This window comes from Sander vitreus, chromosome 8 (assembly GCF_031162955.1).
Source record: "Sander vitreus isolate 19-12246 chromosome 8, sanVit1, whole genome shotgun sequence".
Classification (NCBI taxonomy): Eukaryota; Metazoa; Chordata; class Actinopteri; order Perciformes; family Percidae; genus Sander; species Sander vitreus.
Window position 1 is genome coordinate 33,408,549 of NC_135862.1, and position 18,784 is coordinate 33,427,332.

Here is an 18,784-nt window from a genome sequence, read left to right on the forward strand (position 1 = left end):
TGACCCATTACAATGTCTTTTCTCTTAAAATGCAGACTTTGAAAAAAGGTGTCATCTGAATTGGGACACAACATATTATCCTCTTTGAGTATGTACAGTATGTAGATATTGCTTGCTTCTTAAGGATGACAATGAAAAAAATGAATGAGCTTTAGAATTAACAAATTAGCCTGTGGGATGGATTATTTTCAGAGATGCTTTCCATCCAGAAAGCTTAAAAACACTTGTACACACAAGTTGTTGTCAAATCTTTGATGCTCAAAATCTCCAATTTGACTTTGAACCTTATAATTTAAAGCCCTTTTTGCCTAAATACTATACAAGAAGACATAATTCCTGAATGGTCATATTTAATCTAAGTGCAATTCAGCTGTAAGGTGACCTCCCCTAACTAAGACGTACATACGCATCTTTTATCTTTTTTTATTGACCTGACACGTTATCTCAGTTCAGAGTTGGGCTCAACATGCAGATACAAATACAGCAGATGTGTTTGTTTACTTGGATAAGATAAATGAGGCAAACAGTTTGAGGCAGGTCAGCAGAACAGATTATAAAACGAGCAGGTACCATGCTTACCGGAATTTCATTCACACGTCACAAAATATGTTGTGCTAGCTTGGTGAAATAAGGACTACTTGCAGGGCTTGTATTTAAGTGAACTACTGCAGCTGGCCACTAACACGCTAACCAGCAGGGAACATGCTAGTGCTAGTCAATCACGATATCTGACAGTTTGCAAGCTAGCTAGCTTTGTTGCTAGAGGGATGCTAAGTCCCTACAGTTCATTTAAAGAAACACATTTGTTCCATGTCTCCTGTCTCATAACTTTCTGCAAACCACTTCTCTTTTGTGGAGCAGTTTTTACTCTGACATAAAAGTGCATTGTGCAACACAGCCAATAATCCTTCTCTTTTGGTCTTTCCGGCTCAATCAAGAATATTGGTCCATTATTATCGTTTGCCCCCTGCCAGTGAGGGAATACACTAATCAATTCCATCAAATTCCTATAATAATAATAATAAATATAATAAATTGATTGATTTCACAAAACTTGTTACAAAAAAATGCTGAAGCGGCCGAGCCTTTTGAGGAGCAGAAAGAAATGTTGCAGCAAGGCAACAGACAGTCTGATACCAACGAACACACAACACTAATTCTTGATTAGGAGCAGCTGTGGAGGCAGCAACAGATCGGGGCTGATTAACGATGAACCACAGGTGTGCAGGGCAGGAGAGCACACTGGGGACACCTATAGACCTTTTTCACGGCAGACATGTTGACCTGTCATAGTAGGAAAAGCACAGGTGTATTCAAAACCATTCATGGTGGCTGCGTTCCACTTAGGAGAGGCCCTGGTGTTGTTCATGCTGACTCACTGAAATAGCTCACTGGGACACTTGATGGAATTGAGCCATCGTTAAGGTTATCAATTTCAGCTGTGCTTTTCCTGCTAGGACAAGTCAAAATGTCTGCTGCGAAAAAGGTCCATTGGACAGGTGAGGAATCACACGTGCAGGTAAAACAGAAACATCATAGAAAGAAAGAAGAACTGAGAGCAGAGGAGGATGGAGAGAAGGACACCTGTGGCCAACAAAATACACAAAACACACATCCAAACACAACACACCAGCAGCTCTGTTCCCCCGAGGTTATATATACTGAGCAGCAGGTGTCCACCCCTGCACAGTTAACCTCTCTGATCACTGCAGCACATCAGAATCTTATTCGAGCTACACTAAAATCAAACACCCCCTTCGCACTGCAGCTCCAGCCCGTCATAACCAATGTCAAACGCACTCTTTGCCCTTTGCAATGTTCCCCTGCATTCCTACGTGCAGCCTGCAGAGCCAGCAGCTAATGTGTGTGTGTGTGTGTGTGTGTGTGTGTGTGTACTCTTCTCATCGCTGATGCACTTATAACATCTTGAATTTGATGAGACACTAAATGCTTTAGAACGTTGGATGATGAACTAACAACATAACAACACTGAATTGCTTTAACAGAATTGTGTAGAGGAAACTGTAGGCCTCATGTTAAGCAATTTATTGTTCAATCCCATTTTTTTTTGTTTTTGGAAATACACCACCTTCATCATAATATATTTGATGAAACACTCCTGGAAGCGAGACCCTAACAAACTGGAAAGCAAAAACCTCATTTGTTCGTGAGTGTGTGTGTGTGTGTGTATGTGTGTGTGTGTGTGTAGCATCCCGACAGATGGAGGATAGAGACTTATGGGGTGTGAAGGGAACCCTATGTTTCCTCTTTCCTCTGTTCTATCCATCCTCGGTCAGTGGACAGCATGTCTTGGGAGACTGGGCGGCTGTTTGTTGCTCTTTTATCATCATACACATCAAGGTTTCTTGCAAATGAATAGGTGCAAACACAGCTCTATAATGCACCCTGTGTGCATTTGTGCATACATGCAGCTATCAGGTTACAGGACACCCGCCTGATGATGGATAAAGGTGTCACATTATACAACCCCTTAAATAACCCATGTTTAGGGAACATAGGGCTTGATGTGCAGTATTTCAGCGAAGGCCAGAGGTGGGGCTTTCAACCACACACCCTATTATAATTCTTTCTCCGAGTCTTTTCTGTCTCTGTGGTCGCCATCCGTCCCTTCCCTCCTCCCTTATCGTCTTTGTTTTAGATGCTTTAAAAGTGAGTGCAAGGTCAGTACAGCAGCATTGAGAAACAGCGTTCAGTGGCGGCAAAGTATGTTTAAGGTCTGCTGCCAGGGTTAGCCGATCAATGGGCCGTATCCTTTCTTTTGTTCCCTATTCTGCTCAAACCCGTGGAATTTGGTAGGATTGTCAATGGGGAGCTTTTTTCTTTTACCTGATTGGGAGGGAGATGAAGAGATGGCTGTAGAGTTAGAGACATGCTGTGACGGAGGCGGAGAATGAAATTAAAAGTTAGAATAAAACACCAGGGAGCATTCCTAAGGGCGATGACCAAATTTTAAACACTGCAGTTTTTTTTAGTCATGCTCTATATCATCCATGCAAAAGTATTACAGCTGTATGTAGTGAGAGTCATCCTAATTACCGTCTGAAGACGCTGGAGCTGGATCTGATCTACAAGTAGAAGGAAAACACATTCATAATTCAGAGCTAAAGAAGCTTTCTCTTGTCTAACAATCAAGAGGCACATATACACTTCAAACCCGATTGAGGAAGCATCCGTTAGCTGTCTGAAAGCACACTGATGGGTCACTCGCAGGCAGAGGCTGTCAACAAGAGTGTAAAACTCAAGTGGTGCTGACAAAACAGCAAGATGCAGCCACTAGTATTCATGGTATTCTTACATGATAATAATAAACCCTATGTTTCAGATGTCAGCTCATCTTTTCCTCATCAACTGATCTTGTAATCCCTTTCTCCTGTATTCTTCTACACTGTTTAGCCACCTACTCTTCCTCCATCTACTGTCCTCTTTGCTCTGTTCTATCTATCTATCCTCCCCACTATACCTCCGTCATTTTTCTCCATTAGGGTGGTTGTGTTAAGCTGTAGGTCTGTGTCAGTGATAGGACACTCAGCAGCCTGTACAGCAGCCTCATATGGGGGTAAAACCAATTAACCCAAAACCATTAACCCACACAACCTGCTAATTATTACAAGTTATACAGTTTGTATTACATTACATTACATATCATGCATGCAATAAATGCCAGACGTTTAATCAGAGAGGTGACTGCAAAAACCAACCAATTACACTGCAGAGTCAGAGCCAACTCTCGCTTGTCATTATAAGGATCATTCAGTATAGGCTGCAATAGGGAAAACTGTCTTCATATTCTAGGATATTAGCTATTGAGGCATTTCCGTCTAAAATCAGCATCAATAATCACATTGCACCCAGCTCCCCATCTTTTTCTCCTCCCAAGAACAAGAACAAAACTGTCAAAGTTACAAGATCTATTCCCTTTCCAGCTCAAACTGAATAGTCAAATCGACTATTTCCCCCCCATCTCTGACTGACTGTCAGTGTGGCTAAATGTAGCTGAAACAGAATCGTTTTGCCTTGTTTTAGCAAGTAGTAAAAAAAATTTCCACCGGCCAATATATCAATATATCACCACTTCAACCACAAGTTAAAATCAAGTTTTAGAGTTTTTTTTCCTCAATGACAAGACACACAGCATCACAATCGTGGTTGGCTTAGGTGGTTGCAGTCAAAATGTAGACACAAACAACAGGTCCACAGGGTCGGGACAGTGGTGGCCTAAAGGTCAGAGAAGCGAGCTTGTGACCAGGAGGTCGTCAGTTCAGGCCGACAGGATAAAAAAATCTGGGTGGGGAAAGTGAAAGAGCAGCGCTTGTTCCTCCCTCATTACCACTGAGGTGCCTTTGCGCAAGGCCCTTAACCCCAAATGCTCCAGTGGAGCTGCTCAGTGGCCAGCAGATCAGACTGTGGTTATACTGGGTAGCTTCCAGGTTTGAATGTGTAACTGTGTGAATGTGATAAGGGTGTTCCTGCAAAAGAGAGGCTTCCTCTCAGTGAACCTTCCCTGAATAAATACAGGAAAGAGCTAGCAGATCAGGTCTGATCAGATATATTGGAAGATGAGTGGTCTTACAGTACAGTTTGAATGAAGAGAGCAAAAGAGTCAGTCCTAACCAGCCTCATGACACTACTTCAGATTACTACTACCAGTCTTTTTAAATAGCCTTATAGACTAAAGGGAATAACTTAAATCATATGTTATTAGTTTTCCCTTTGAAATGATCCTCATTTAGGCAATTCAGACAAATCATGTTGCAGTGTGTGAGTAGGTCTACAATAAAGCTATCAAGATTTTGATGACAATGTAACAGAATCTCTCAAATAATCATGATCTCGTCCATCCCCCAAAACTCACTGGAAAGACATTTTAAAATATCACACACTGTACAATTACCACTTGCTCAATGTTCGCTCATAACGAAGTGCCAATCTCCCTCACACAAACTTCGATTATGGATAAAGGACATTTAATTCTGTAACTAATGGACAAAAGAAGATGCACAATGAAAAGCAGTTCAAATATAGCAGGATGTGCTCCAGTTGCATTTTAAGTCACCCTGCTTCATTTAAGTCAATGGCTATTGACTAACCCTTGTGAAAAGACGACACATCTGTGAGAGATTCTTTTGTGTGTGTGTGTGTGTGTGTGTGTGTGTGTGTGTGTGTGCGTGCGTGCGTGCGTGAATGCGTGTGTGTGTGTGTTCTGTATGATCTCCCTTGGGTTTGAGATTTCTTCTACAGAAAGGCATTTGCTTCAGTTTATTGAAGACTGACCACCTTCCTCTCTGTGGGATTCTGTGGCGGTGGTTTTTGGCATTTGGTCACTTCAGACGTCCCTGCCCCTAGAATGCCTTGTACAATGATTCCCCCTCGCTGCACTCACAAGCGGCAACAATTTGACATTGAGATGTGTTAATACAGACGGTAATGTGAGACAGCTGCTGGGGTGAACAGTGTCTGTGCTGAAATGAGCTGTCACTGACTTTAGTTACAGAGAGAGTCGTACAGAGGAGATAATGTCAGGGAGATAGTGGGTATTGTGTGTGAAAGTGTGTATATCTGTGTGTGTTTGAAAGAGAGCGAGTGCTGTAACAAATGGCCTATCAAGCAGAGGATGAGAACAGTGCCGCGAAGCCCTGATGGGCCTAATGTCAGCGCACGCGAGAGAGAAAGAGCGGCGAGGAAGGATAAAATGAGAATAAATGAGAGGGGTAGAGTGCACGCGAGAGACCTGATAACATGTGAGCTGTGGGGAGAACATCTATGAAAGATTGATGCAGGACAGACAGCCAAGCAGAAATCTCAGCGGGACTGGACATCAGACAAAGAAAACACGAGGAATGCAGGTTATAGTAGAGAGGAAGAGAGTAAAGGTTAATATGTAGTCAGCGATTTATTGAAGTGGTAATTTAGTCAGACTCTCTGGAGGAGTCATGGACTGTTCAGATGAAGCCATTATTTGTAATGTGAAGGGTCCCCAAAGACAATTTGACTCTGCAGGTCCCTTCAGCTTTGCATTGAGCTCATCGTTCTGCTGTTATAAACCTTGTTTCCAGGTGCAACCAGCAGCTGTTTTTAGTGAAAAGGCCCTGATAAACCCACTGTATGTTACCTGCTTTGCACCAAACTGCAGACAGATAAAGACATTAAGTTAATAGCGGACATAGTGGAGCATTTACGTTTGTAGCAGCCAAACCGGCAGATAGTTCCCTCAGGAGTCAGTGGATGCCAACAGAGTTGAAAGGAGAGTAAACGTGAGGAGACGTTCATATGTCCGGTAGTCAGAAACACACAGGAATGCTAAAGTTGCTTTCTATCTGCTGAATCTGCAATATGCAACTGTTCACTAAAACTTCATTTCACAAGTTATTATATGTCAAATGTTGTGTGTTTCTGTCTTCTTCTTGAAACCCTCTGTAGCCATACACACCGGCCAGGGTTCTTTTTCACATAAGATGTTAATTTGACATGAAACTGTCTATCATTTGCAAACATTCCGAGTGTAAGGACTTTAAAGCCATTTACAATTGTTCATTTTTGATTGAGTATGCTGTTATGATGTTCAGAAACTGCGACTTATATATCAAAATATATATAATTTAACATGTTATATGTTATTTCATGCTGAAAACATTACCGTCTACAGCCGCGAGAGGCACTCTAGGCTTGTGACAACTATATGCTGCTCCTAAACACAACTGAGAAAGAAAAGAAACTGCAGGAGACTGCAGGTAGTAAAACACGCAGCCGAAAACGGTAATCGAGCAGCAGAACGAAAGTTTGGAGTGAGAGAGAAACTTGTGAGGGACTGGAGAAAAGGTTAGTCTTACTGCAATGAAGAAAACAAAGAAAGCTAGTCGCGCTGAAATCCAGATGGCCAGAGCTGGAGGAAGGAGTCCACAGATGGGTGCTTGAACAACGTGCTGCTGGGAGAGGCTCGTCAACAGTGCTGTTACGTTACGTTAACATACCGGACACCTACCGTATTCAGCCCCTTGTTCTGGGGGCTGTTGGGTAGTTTAATAACTTGCCTTTCCAGATTAAATGTCTGTTCTTGGTCTTGGATTTTGTGAAATAAATTTCTAAATAAATGCGACTTATAGTCCAGTGCGACTTATATATGTTTTTTTTCCTCTTCATGACGCATTTTTGACTGATGCGACTTATACTCCGGAGCGACTTATAGTCCGGAAAATACGGTATTTGCAAGTCTTTAACAGTGGATTTACAGCATACTTAGGGGAAAAAATACAACCCTCCTAACGTTGAACTGATCTTTAGTATTACCAGAAAGTTTTTTTTTCCGCTTTCAATCATAACATGGCACTTGGATTATTATCTGACAAAAATGTACTGTCACTTTGGAGACATGCCACTGAACATTCACTGTTATGTTATCGTGTGCCATGCAATGGATTGCAGCCATAGAAAACATGTCTTGGGTTTGAATATTTCACTTATGTAGCTTCAATTTCGAGTTAGAACAAGCTAATGCATCCTGTTAATAAGACTGGAAGATGATGATTTTTCCCCCACTTTAAAGCCACAGCTCTCGTCGACTGTTTCCAGATGCAGCAGGCAGACTGACAACGTTAGCAACTAGCTGGTGACTGAACAGAGCATTTAGCAGCTAAAGAGACTTGTTATTTCCCGCAGGAGTTGGTAGAGCGCAAAACAGAGCTAAAAGCAGGGTGAATATTGGATTCAGATCACATGGTCAGAAACACATCTCCAATAAATGCTAATGTTGCACTTTGTCTGTGTAAATAAGCAATTGTTTGCTAGAAAGTTTGCCATGTCAGCTTTATAAGGTAATTATATAGCGTGCACTACTTGAAATACAATTTGAAGGCGGAACAAGAGGGGCCCATTAACAGTTTGCTAATGGGCTTAAATGATATAGGCTGCCGTTGCTGCCGCAGTTCTAACAAAAGATGGATGTAGAATATGCACAGCCCAGGGCTTCTACTATTATCACTATTACCAGTATCACTGTGAATTTACAGTGTAAAAAAGTGAGTGGTTTTTGAATGGATGCATGAAGAGAAATGTTCAACCTGATCTCACAGAATTCTGTGAAATGAACACAGCCCCTTAACTCAAAATCTGTGGCAGTTTCATACAGTTTCATGGGCCCACGGAAGAATTCTGTGAAACACGGCACCTTAAGTTAAGGTAAAGGTCGTGAGTGGGTTCACGTTTCCATGACACGCGGGACAACAACGGGACGGTTGGGTTTAGGAAAACAATAAACGGTTGGGTTTAGGAAACGTGACACGCAGGACACGATCCCCGGTCTCCTGGGTGAAAGTCCTGTGTTGTTTGACCCATCCACCACCCCAACCAACCTCCCTACGCGGATTTTCGGGCTTTCATACTACTCACTACCGTAGTCGCTCCTAATGCTACATCATCTTCTCATTGACTTTACATTGGCATTGTTTTCCGTGGTGACCACATGGAATTTCCACACATTCCATGCCACCACCATGTAATGCGGTGTTAACAGTTCGTGATCATTTTATGGAATTCTGTCAGACCAGGCTGGAAATGTTCTAAAGTCAAAATGTAATTTACTGTACAACACTAGGAATTACACATATTCACATCACTCTGTAGGAATGAAGTGGAAGGCCAAGAGTCACACTTGGAGGAGAATCACTGAGAAAGACAGAGAGGACACGGGTGATAAATGAGAGCGGGAGGAATGGGACACGTGTGTAAAGGATGCATAGAGGAACAGTGGAGGGAGCTGTGTTTCACTTAGAGGAACACTGAATGAATGATGGCATTAAAACAGAAAGATAGTGGTGTGAGGGGCGAACAGAGAATGAAGGATGAGAGGGAGGGAGTCCGGAGAGGGTGATGAAGGAGGAAACAGAATAAGTGATGAGAAGGTGGAGACAGAGGCAGGAAGAAAAAAGAAAGGGTGGCAGAGAGAGAATAGAAGGATGAGAGGGAGGGAAAATAGATGAGACACACAATGGTGGAGAGATAAACGATGTGGAGAAAATGGGGAAAGCTAATAGACCGAGAGAACACACAAATAATGTCCACCTTAATGATATATATCAAGTCACGTTGTCATATTCGGTATGAAAACAAGTAAAGAATTCTGATACAGTTTCACTTTATAGAAATGCAGAAAGATGTAAGAGCATCTTGATCTGTCTGAGGAACATGCATACTGTGCAAAAATATGCATGTCAGCTACGTCAGACAGAAAATCCAAAACCAGAGAGTCTTACCGAGAAAAACGACAATCAGCTGTTTGAGCAATAATTAAATATGTTTACCCTCAGGTGACAAAGACCCCCAGCAGTTATAGGAAATGTGACTCTTCTCCAGCTGGAGCAAGAGACGGGGGGAAAAGAATGTGGTCGGGTGGACGGATGAGTCAAATGGTTTCATTTGCAGTGATATATAACAGTTTTACAAAACACTGACAAATGATGTCTTACTGCTGATTGGGGCATCAGATTACAAATACTAGGGCTGTCAAAATAACGCGTTAATTTCAATTAGTTAAAAAAAAAATAACGCAGATTAATCCATTCCATATTGACGTTATATAGCCACCATTTGACTGTAAAATGAAGGAGTGAGACGAGAATGTGCCGCCTGCATTATTAATTGGAACATTTACTTAATGTTACGTAAAAATGTTACTTACGTAAAAATCTTCTTCCTGCCAACCCTGGCTACCGAAATCTGGTGCCACTGATATGTCTGCGCTTCTCTCTGATGCTCTGAAACAGACGATACCGGGAACACAAACACCGCTGCACGTGACGCTAGTTAACACTATACTCGACAGCAGCTAAAGTTAGCCAACCGCTAGCTAGTTAACACTATACTCGACAGCAGCTAACGTTAGCCTACCGCTAGCTAGTTAACACTATACTCGACAGCAGCTAACGTTAGCCTACCGCTAGCTAGTAGCTGGATTAAACACGGTTAAAATGCTGACAGCTAACGCTAAACGGTGTAAAGTTTGACTGTGTTTTACTGTAGAGGATTCAACACCGGGATCGGTGAGTGTGAGCCGTCGGAGTTCATTTCGACTGATCAGTCCGGTTGGTGTGTCAGAGCCTTAAGGCTGGACGAAGAAGTGGCAACCACCATGGCTAACTGTGATAGGCTAAAAGCATCAGTATGCTTCAAAGTGCTTGTTGGGTGGTTGAACAGCGTATAAAAACCCCTCCCCCCCAAACATTTTGGACAGTGGAATTGGGAAGGCTGACTATCTGAAACAGACAATCAATGGCCTTCACATTGCTACTTCTGTCGCACCTTTAACCCATTTATACAATTCATGGCGCCCCTAACCCTCTCTATGATAGCAGGCTTTTAGCCCCGCCTTCCAGTGAGGTCATTTGAAATGGCTATAAACACTTTTGCCTACAGACTTGTTAAACAACAAGCCTGTTGCATCAAGCATACCCCAGCCTTACTGTAAGAAAAACAGTATTCCTGTCACGGAATGCAAATGAAATATGTACAACAATAGACACATTAGAGAGAATAAATTTGCCAACTCGTCGTGGAAATTCATTCATTAATGAATTCAACACACTCGCTATTTGGATTATTAGTGGAAATGTATCTTAAAGCATTTTGTATTGATGTATTGGTGAAAATAAATCTTTCTCTTTTTCTTAAGGGACCGTTCGGTATTTATGGAATGGACCACCGGAGGAAAATAGGGGAGGGTCATGTCTTTTTATTCTTTGTTGAGGGGAGGGTCATCCAACATTTTTTAGTCTAGGAGGGGGGGTCACCCAACTTTTGTATTCATGAAAAAAGCAACATTTCAAAGTGGCTTGTTTGGTGCATATTTTTTCATGTAGCTCTTAGTCTCGGCCCTCCTTCGCTACCAGATGGGTCTGACCCATGAGTTTGCTGGGGGGCAGAAATGGGTAATTGCATTGTTTAAAAAATGAGTGGAATAACTTTTATAAATATCTTAAATAACACAAAACAACTAAATGGTGGTAGGTAATACATCAGATTCCATATACTGCTTTAGTAAAAAAAAATATTACCTGGCTGACGATGGGAGCAGCAGGACTCAAAAAACGAAAGTTACTGTTGCACTAGTCTGGACATCTTGCCGTGCCAACGTTGCAATAAAGGTTTCCTAAATGCCATGTATATACATGTGATGTCAGCTTACTAATTGATTGCGGGTTTTGTGTAGATTTGGATTTTTATACGTTTATTCCACTTTGTTTAAACGGCGAAGTGGAGAGGCCTCGTTCACCTGTTTGGAGCTGGCTGGTGAATGTGACGCTGTATAGGCCTTATTGGATACACTGTGACCCTTTCTGTGGATCTAATGATCGCTGTGGATTACTTTTTTTCTGTGTCATTGGATTATGGCAAAATACGTGTCTTTAACGTTTTATGGTGTGACTGTGCTTCGTTTCTGCGTTTGGAGAGGCATCTCAATAGACTGGAGGTCCAACACTGATTGCTCACTGTTACATTTTAGTTGAATTTAAGTGTCGGGGCATTCCGCCACCGTCTGTCTATTGCGTTCCAAAATAGCCGTGCTGCGATTGGATTTCATAAGGGCGAATTGTTAAATTGTTACAATGTGATTTAAAATGTGCTTTAAAAATAAACATATATGTTTTGGAATATAATGTTCAGCTTTGGCAGCTTTACCTATGTGCTAAAATATACAATGACTGAGGAAGCCTAGTGACGAGTTTCCATCGTCCATTGTCCTTTGCTGAATGGTCTCAATATTTTATTGTTTTATTTCAAGTGAATACTAGTTTACTAGAGGAGTAACTTAGTATTTGAAGTAATGCAGTAATGCAGGAAGTGTGCATTTAGTTTCCATGCTTATTGTGTTTCCACAACAATGTTAGTGAGTAAATCTACTGAAATGGCCCCCACACCATAACAGAGGAGTGGGATGTATAAGATGAGAATGCAGAGGTTAACTTACTTATGTCATGGCTGTAAAAAAAGCAAATGGCATCTATATATCTTTGCTAAGCGCAAACAAGCACATAAGGGGAGGGCACTTTTTAAAATCATTTTGGGGGGGGTCATAGAAAAATTATTACTGGTGAGGGGAGGGTCAAGTCTTTTTAGCCTAAAGGTCCCAAAACTCCTCCGGTGGCCCCTTAAATAAATAACGAACAGTCCCTAAGCATGAAAAAAGACTCAATAATACATTACGAGATTGCAAATATTTTCTGCAGCAGGATTTGGAAACGTGAGGAGGTGGAATACAGGCTAATTTGTAGAAAAAGGGAAAGTGACAGGTTAGTTTTTATTATTGCTTTTCCTTGCTGCTGTAGTTAGAGGGCATGCTAACCTGATTGCTTTCTGTCACCACTCCCACTGTGTGACATTAATATTCGAAACCTTCCCTAATAAAATAATGTATTGATTGTGTCACTGCATTATCTATCAGTGGTGCTGCAGTAGCTTCAGCATACTGAGGGACTGTAGCTCATGATTTATGAATGATTACCGAGGGGGATTATCTGACCTCAGGATTTTTGTCTTCTCTCCATCTCACCCCATCTGTCTTGCTCTCTGTCAAACTCCTGCTCCTCTCATTCTCAATCTCTCTGTCTCTCACTCTCTCTCTCTATCTCTCGCTACCCCCAACCCCTCGCCTTCCCTCTCTCCCTCAGGGTGAGTGCTCCTCTAAGTGCCACAACATGTTCATCATAGAGACGGTGTGCGTGGCCTGGTTCTCCCTGGAGTTCCTGCTGCGGTTCATTCAGGCCGACAGCAAGCTGGACTTCCTCCGCGGGCCGCTCAACATCATCGACGCCATGGCCATCCTTCCCTACTACGTCTCCCTGGTGGTGTCAGAGGAGGACCCAGAACTGGAGCACGAGAGGCCAGGAGGAGGTAAGGGCTACTTGGACAAGCTGGGCCTGGTGTTGAGGATCCTGCGGGCGCTGAGGATTCTCTATGTGATGCGGCTGGCTCGCCATTCTCTTGGCCTGCAGACGCTGGGGCTGACGGTCAGGCGCAGCACTCGGGAGTTTGGCCTCCTCTTGCTTTTTCTCTGCGTGGCCGTCACCCTCTTCTCACCGCTGGTCCACTTGGCTGAGAGCGAGCTCACGGGCACCCATGACTTCAGCAGCATCCCCGCCTCCTACTGGTGGGCCATTATCTCTATGACGACCGTGGGCTACGGCGACATGGTGCCCAGGTCCATCCCGGGACAGGTTGTGGCGCTTAGCAGCATCCTCAGCGGAATCCTCATCATGGCCTTCCCTGCTACCTCCATCTTCCACATGTTCTCCCGCTCCTACCAAGAGCTGAAGATGGAGCATGACAGGCTGTTCAAAGAGGAGTGCGCAGCAGCTGCTGCTGCTGCCGCCGGGGAGGTGCAGGAGGCGGGAGGTGAAGGAGGGGGGGAGAACTCAGCCCCGCCTGGGCTGGGATCACATCTGGACAAGAGTAGTGTGCACTCACTGGAGTCTCTTGCTCTGTTAGGGAAAGGTGGTGACGCTGCAGGAAATAACAACCACAGCCTGCCACCAGCAGCTTTCTGAAAGGAACTCACACTGACTAACTCAATCCTAAACTTCTAAGAAGATATGAGTCCACTAATCTCTGTGTTTCACACAATAAGTACTGCGAATGATTAATGCTCCAAAGGCCTCACCCCCCAATTGGTTGTGAAGGTTATTTGTGTTGCATTGGATAAAAGGAGATTAAACAGACAGCATTTAGTTTGCTGATAAGGAGTGCACAATGTAGACTGCACAGAAACTGAAAGACTTTAAACCCTTTAAATTAGACGGTCCAGTTTGTCTGACCAGAAAGCCTCCGCAGCAATATTAGTAACTGGCTGCTTCCATAAACATGCAATATTCAATCCAAAGTTGCTTTTCCTTCCACTGTGAAAATACTTATAAGCTTAACTGCAACTTTAAGTTTTATTCTTATTACTTTTCAATATGTTGCCTACAGTATGACCGGGAATGTCTCTCATACTGAATACTCTACTTTTCTGTCATGAATTCAAAGAAGTGCTCCTCTTAGTTTATTTTTGAGAAGCTTGAAGCCATGTTCTGAGAAGAAATATAAACAAACTGATAGTTTGGCCTATATATGATATATATATTCATCTCTGTCTCACTCATGTATGTTTGTACGCTTGGACTCAAAGAGGTGATGGTTTCTACACCCTCTAACGTGAACTCCAGGTAAACTGTGTGAAAATATTGCAGATGGTTGTGATCCAAATTGTTGTTTTAAAGAATGGGGAGAAAGAAGGAGGGTTTGTGTGAGAGATTGAGCACTAACAACCATGACGTGTAGTTTGCAATGCTCCAAATAAAAGCTCTCCTAGTAATCTGAGAGAAATCCATTTTCTGGGCTGTAGTTTTTTGGGTTTGTTCTGGGTATGACGGTCTAATCTCCTTGGCTAGCCCGGGAATCAGAGTCCTGCCAGTGAACATTTCTGAGTGAAGAAACAGCTGTCTGAGCCAAACGCACAGATAAGTACTCTGTGAACAACAATTCTATCACAATCCCCTTCTTACATCACCTCCTTGTTTTCATGTGCAAAGTTACACCACTCCGGCAGGGTGCCATGTCTCTTTACAAAGTTTAGTAATGGAAGCTGTGCTTAACGTTACATCTTCAGGTCTGGGATAAACTGATCCTCCCATCCTCTCCATCCTGGGGTAGCCTCCAAAACAGGTGGGGCTATCCTTCTTTTTCGGAGAAGAGCGGTTAGCCGCTTGGGGTCCAAGAAGGATGTGTAGGCACGCAGGGACATGCCAGATGTGGATGTAATCTAGATTAAAGTTTGGATTAAAAACTCCACAGGCAGGGTTGCTGTCTGAAACTAAACTTTATCCAGTTGCTTGGAATTTGATTTAGCTTTTTTTCCTCCGCAAAATCCCAGTAATTCCAATGCAGTCGCTTGCATGGCATCTCTCTCCCATATGGCATCCCATTTCACCAGATATAGCTCTAGTGAGATTTAGAGTTACAGTGACATTTGTAATTGGAGCTGCCGCAGTAACATATGGCCCAAAATATATCAATCTAAATAGGCAATTCAACTTTGCATGATAAGACATGAAGGATTACACAAGTTAAGGCTATTGTCCATCTAAATACTTAATAGCTTAAGAGACATTGATATCATAAGCAACAGTAGTATATGCATGCTATTTCACAGGACTGATCATAACCAGTGTTGGGAAGGATACTTTCAAAACGTATTCCGTTACAGAATACAGAATACATGCCCAAAAATGTAATTTGTAACGTATTCCGTTACGTTACTCAATCTGAGTAACGTATTCTGAATACTTGGATTACTTCCACATTGAATTGCATTTGAAGTGTAAGTGTTCTTCTGTTCCAACTGGCTGAATGTGGACCTCAACAAGCAGATAGATTTTTGTATTTGTAGTCCCGAACTGGATACTACAAAAATCTAAGCAGTCTAAGCTACCACAAGCTAATTTTAGCTAACGTTAGCTAACATGTCAAACGGGGCTAGTCAGTATTTCAACGGCTCTGGGGCTAGTAAATCAGCACGTAGGAGAATGTAAAGTCGCACGTCAACTATAAAATAGCAAGGTGACCAGTAACACTACAGCAGACGACTACCCCTGGCTAATTAAAAAAAAAAAGTACTTTAAGATGCTTCTTCAGGTTGGAGGTGGAATAATTTGGACGCTAAAAGGAGGTTGGTTGCTGGCAAGCAGGAGTTGCATTGCAGTGCACAGTTGTATTTCATTCTCCCTGTTATTTCTTTAATGTGAAATGCTGTTTGAATTTCCAAGATAGAAACGCATTCCTGCCCTGGCTCTGTTGTGCCGGTTCCGGCTCCATCTTTACCTCTATCAGTGATCACGCAAATAGCAAATTTTTTCGTTTTCATATTGGGGCTTCTGGGAAATGCATGGAGTTGCGAGAGTGAATAAACCCGTGAAACAGAGAAGTATCATCATGTAATCCTTTGATTTCAACAATGTAACTGTATTCTAAATACCAACTATTTAAATTGTAACTGTAACGGAATACAGTTACTCATAATTTGTATTCTGAATATGTAACGCCGGTACGTGTATTCCGTTACTCCCCAACACTGATCATAACTCACATGGTTTATAACTCTAAAAACAGTTATGGAAATAATGTGTCCTGATATGATTAATAACGATGCTCATCAGGTAATAAATATGTTTTTAGATGTTCAGATGGGTCAATGGGGCTCAGTAGGTTTATTGTTGAAACTCCACATGAAGGAAAGGGTCATTCACAACAAATCATCGCTAGTGCTGATGTAAAAGTGAAAAACTCCCAAAACACCCTTTTCTTGACACTCAAGTTAAGTGGCACAAAGAATACCATATTATATGGCATTTTTGGAACTCCTTCAAGGACATTTGCTTTTTAATGGCAAGATTTACAATATAATTAGCTTAATTTAGCTTAGCTTAATTTATCTTGAAGACTGAGAGCAGGGGGAAGCAACTTGCCTGTCAGTTGAATGTTCAAAATATCCCTACTAGCACCTCTAAAGCTTACAGAGGATCACGTTGTAGCTCATCCGTTTACAAAGAGAAATGTAAAAAAAGTTGTGTTTTTCTGCCCCAAGGCTGTGGAAAGTTGTGTGGATGGATGAACATTTATATTTGCATAATTTATTAATATTTTCTTTTGCGAACATTAGATATTTACACAGCTAAAAGCTATATTAAGCATCACAAAAATGTGTTTGTTGCTTTAGTTGACATTAGGTCATCTGTGTTGCTCAATCTCGTGAGTCTGTTCCTAAAACAGAAACAGGTCTCGAACTAAGTTATTTTTCTCCTGATGTGTCTGTCTGAAAAATCCCATTTTACTGTCAGAATGTTCGGGAGATATGTGGCTTGTGAAAAAAGGTGCCCAAAATGTATTTTAGTAACTATGGGACGAAAGAATCGGTCATAATCTGTGCTCAAGTTCACTTCTCCTATTGGAATCAACCCAATTAGGACCTGCCACTATTTTCCTAAAAAGGCGTGGCAGTGGCAAAACCCAAAGGACACAAATACAGGAAATGATTCTGAGTCAAACCGTTTCACTTTTAAATCATCTCTGATACCACTCTCATAAATGTATTTGTATGGTAAATACAAAGGCATACAGCAGCTGGTTAGCTTACTAGCTGTTGCTAGTGATCCCCAACTGGAGTCAGAAGACAACTCTCAGACGACTCTCAGTTCTTCTAAATACTTTTTTTTTTTTTACATTATTATGGGTGAAATTGTCATGAGAAGAACCTGCACATACTTCCATTAATTCTGGTTTTCAATTTGAACTGACAAAGAAAAGTAATGTAATGTGTAGGCCGCGCTTAATCATGGACCATAATAATAGACAAAGAAAACATTTCTTTAAATACAGACTAACTCAATTTCTATATTTCTCAATTTGTATATGTGAACAACACTGTGAGAGCAGCATAAAAGCGGAGTTTAAAAATAACTTTTCCAGACTGACATATTTTCAGTTTCTGATTCATTCTATCCAACAAGTACCTCATCATGTGTGAAATTGCAGACAGCCGTGATCGACCTTCTGCACCCAAAATGGGAAATCATTCCTATATTCTTACCAGACATCATGCCTGATTCAGAATGTGTACAGTACATGCCATTTCACACAAACCTCTTTCCTTCATGTAACACTGTAAGACAATTTAGCTATTACAATGTATGTATCGTTTCCACACAAAGCTCTCATTGTATTTAGGCTTGATAAATGACTCACATTACTTCTGTTAATTGACTATCTTTTAACTGACGGAGATAGATTGAGATAAGTGTTTTTAGGGCACACTCTCTAAACAAATGGGGGTTATACTGCAGCAGTGATGAGGCTATTAAGTCAAATCCCCATTTTAATTGGCAAACATTGTGCAAGTGTTATCCAAATTACACTTGAACCACCAAGAAGAGCCGGTAAATGTTTTTCACTTGAATCAAGGGTAATTATTGATTATTTAGTGAAGATTTATGATCATAATAAATGAGGCTTTTACACACATATAAAGTCTCATTATATTTCCCTTATATTCGCACTGACTCGCTTCTAATTTTTTTCAGCCTTCCCAATAGATCTTGTCTGCAGGCTCATCACATATCAGTACATCGCTGCTGCCAAAGACATCTGCACTTCCCTGCTGAACACACACCATGGCTGTTACAGTTTCACTCCATGGCCAGAATAATGCTCCCTTCCTTGTGGTGCCAGCACAGTATTTCATTCTTTATCTTTTCTTTGTTTCTTACAGTTTTTCATTTTTCATTTTCCTTTTTTTAAATTTTGTTTTATAATTTTTTTCTTTCCATCTTCTCTTTGTCTTTGTCTTATCAATCATCACCCCTTTGACATAATTAACATGACTGCCCTGCTAAACAGTATGACCAAGCCATTACATATACACTATATATTATCATCTTATGTTTTTTCGCCCAGCAGTTTTCCTTGGATTAGGGTGGCACCTAAATCATGGTTGCAGCTGTCGCCATGGTCCTGCTCTGCACCCTGCTATGCCCTGCTACACCCTACTACGCTCTGCAGTGCCCTGCTACACCCTGCTACGTCCTGCTATGCCCTGCTACACCCTGCTACGCTCTGCAGTGCCCTACTACGCTCTGCAGTGCCCTGCTACTCCCTGCTACGTCCTGCTATGCCCTGCTACACCCTGCTACACTCTGCAGTGCCCTGCTACGTCCTGCTATGCCCTGCTACACCCTGCTACGCTCTG

At 41.9% G+C, this 18,784-nt stretch overlaps 1 protein-coding gene across 1 annotated transcript in view; it reads left to right on the top strand.

Annotated features, from left to right (window-relative positions):
* kcng4a (potassium voltage-gated channel, subfamily G, member 4a) overlaps positions 1–14,547 on the top strand; it is a 30,193-nt gene extending 15,646 nt beyond the window's left edge. Inside the window, exon 4 of the mRNA XM_078257879.1 lies at positions 12,678–14,547. Coding sequence (XP_078114005.1) covers positions 12,678–13,553 — 876 coding nt within the window. The 3' untranslated portion in view covers positions 13,554–14,547. The remainder of the gene's footprint in view (positions 1–12,677) is intronic.
* Positions 14,548–18,784: the final 4,237 nt, after the last annotated feature.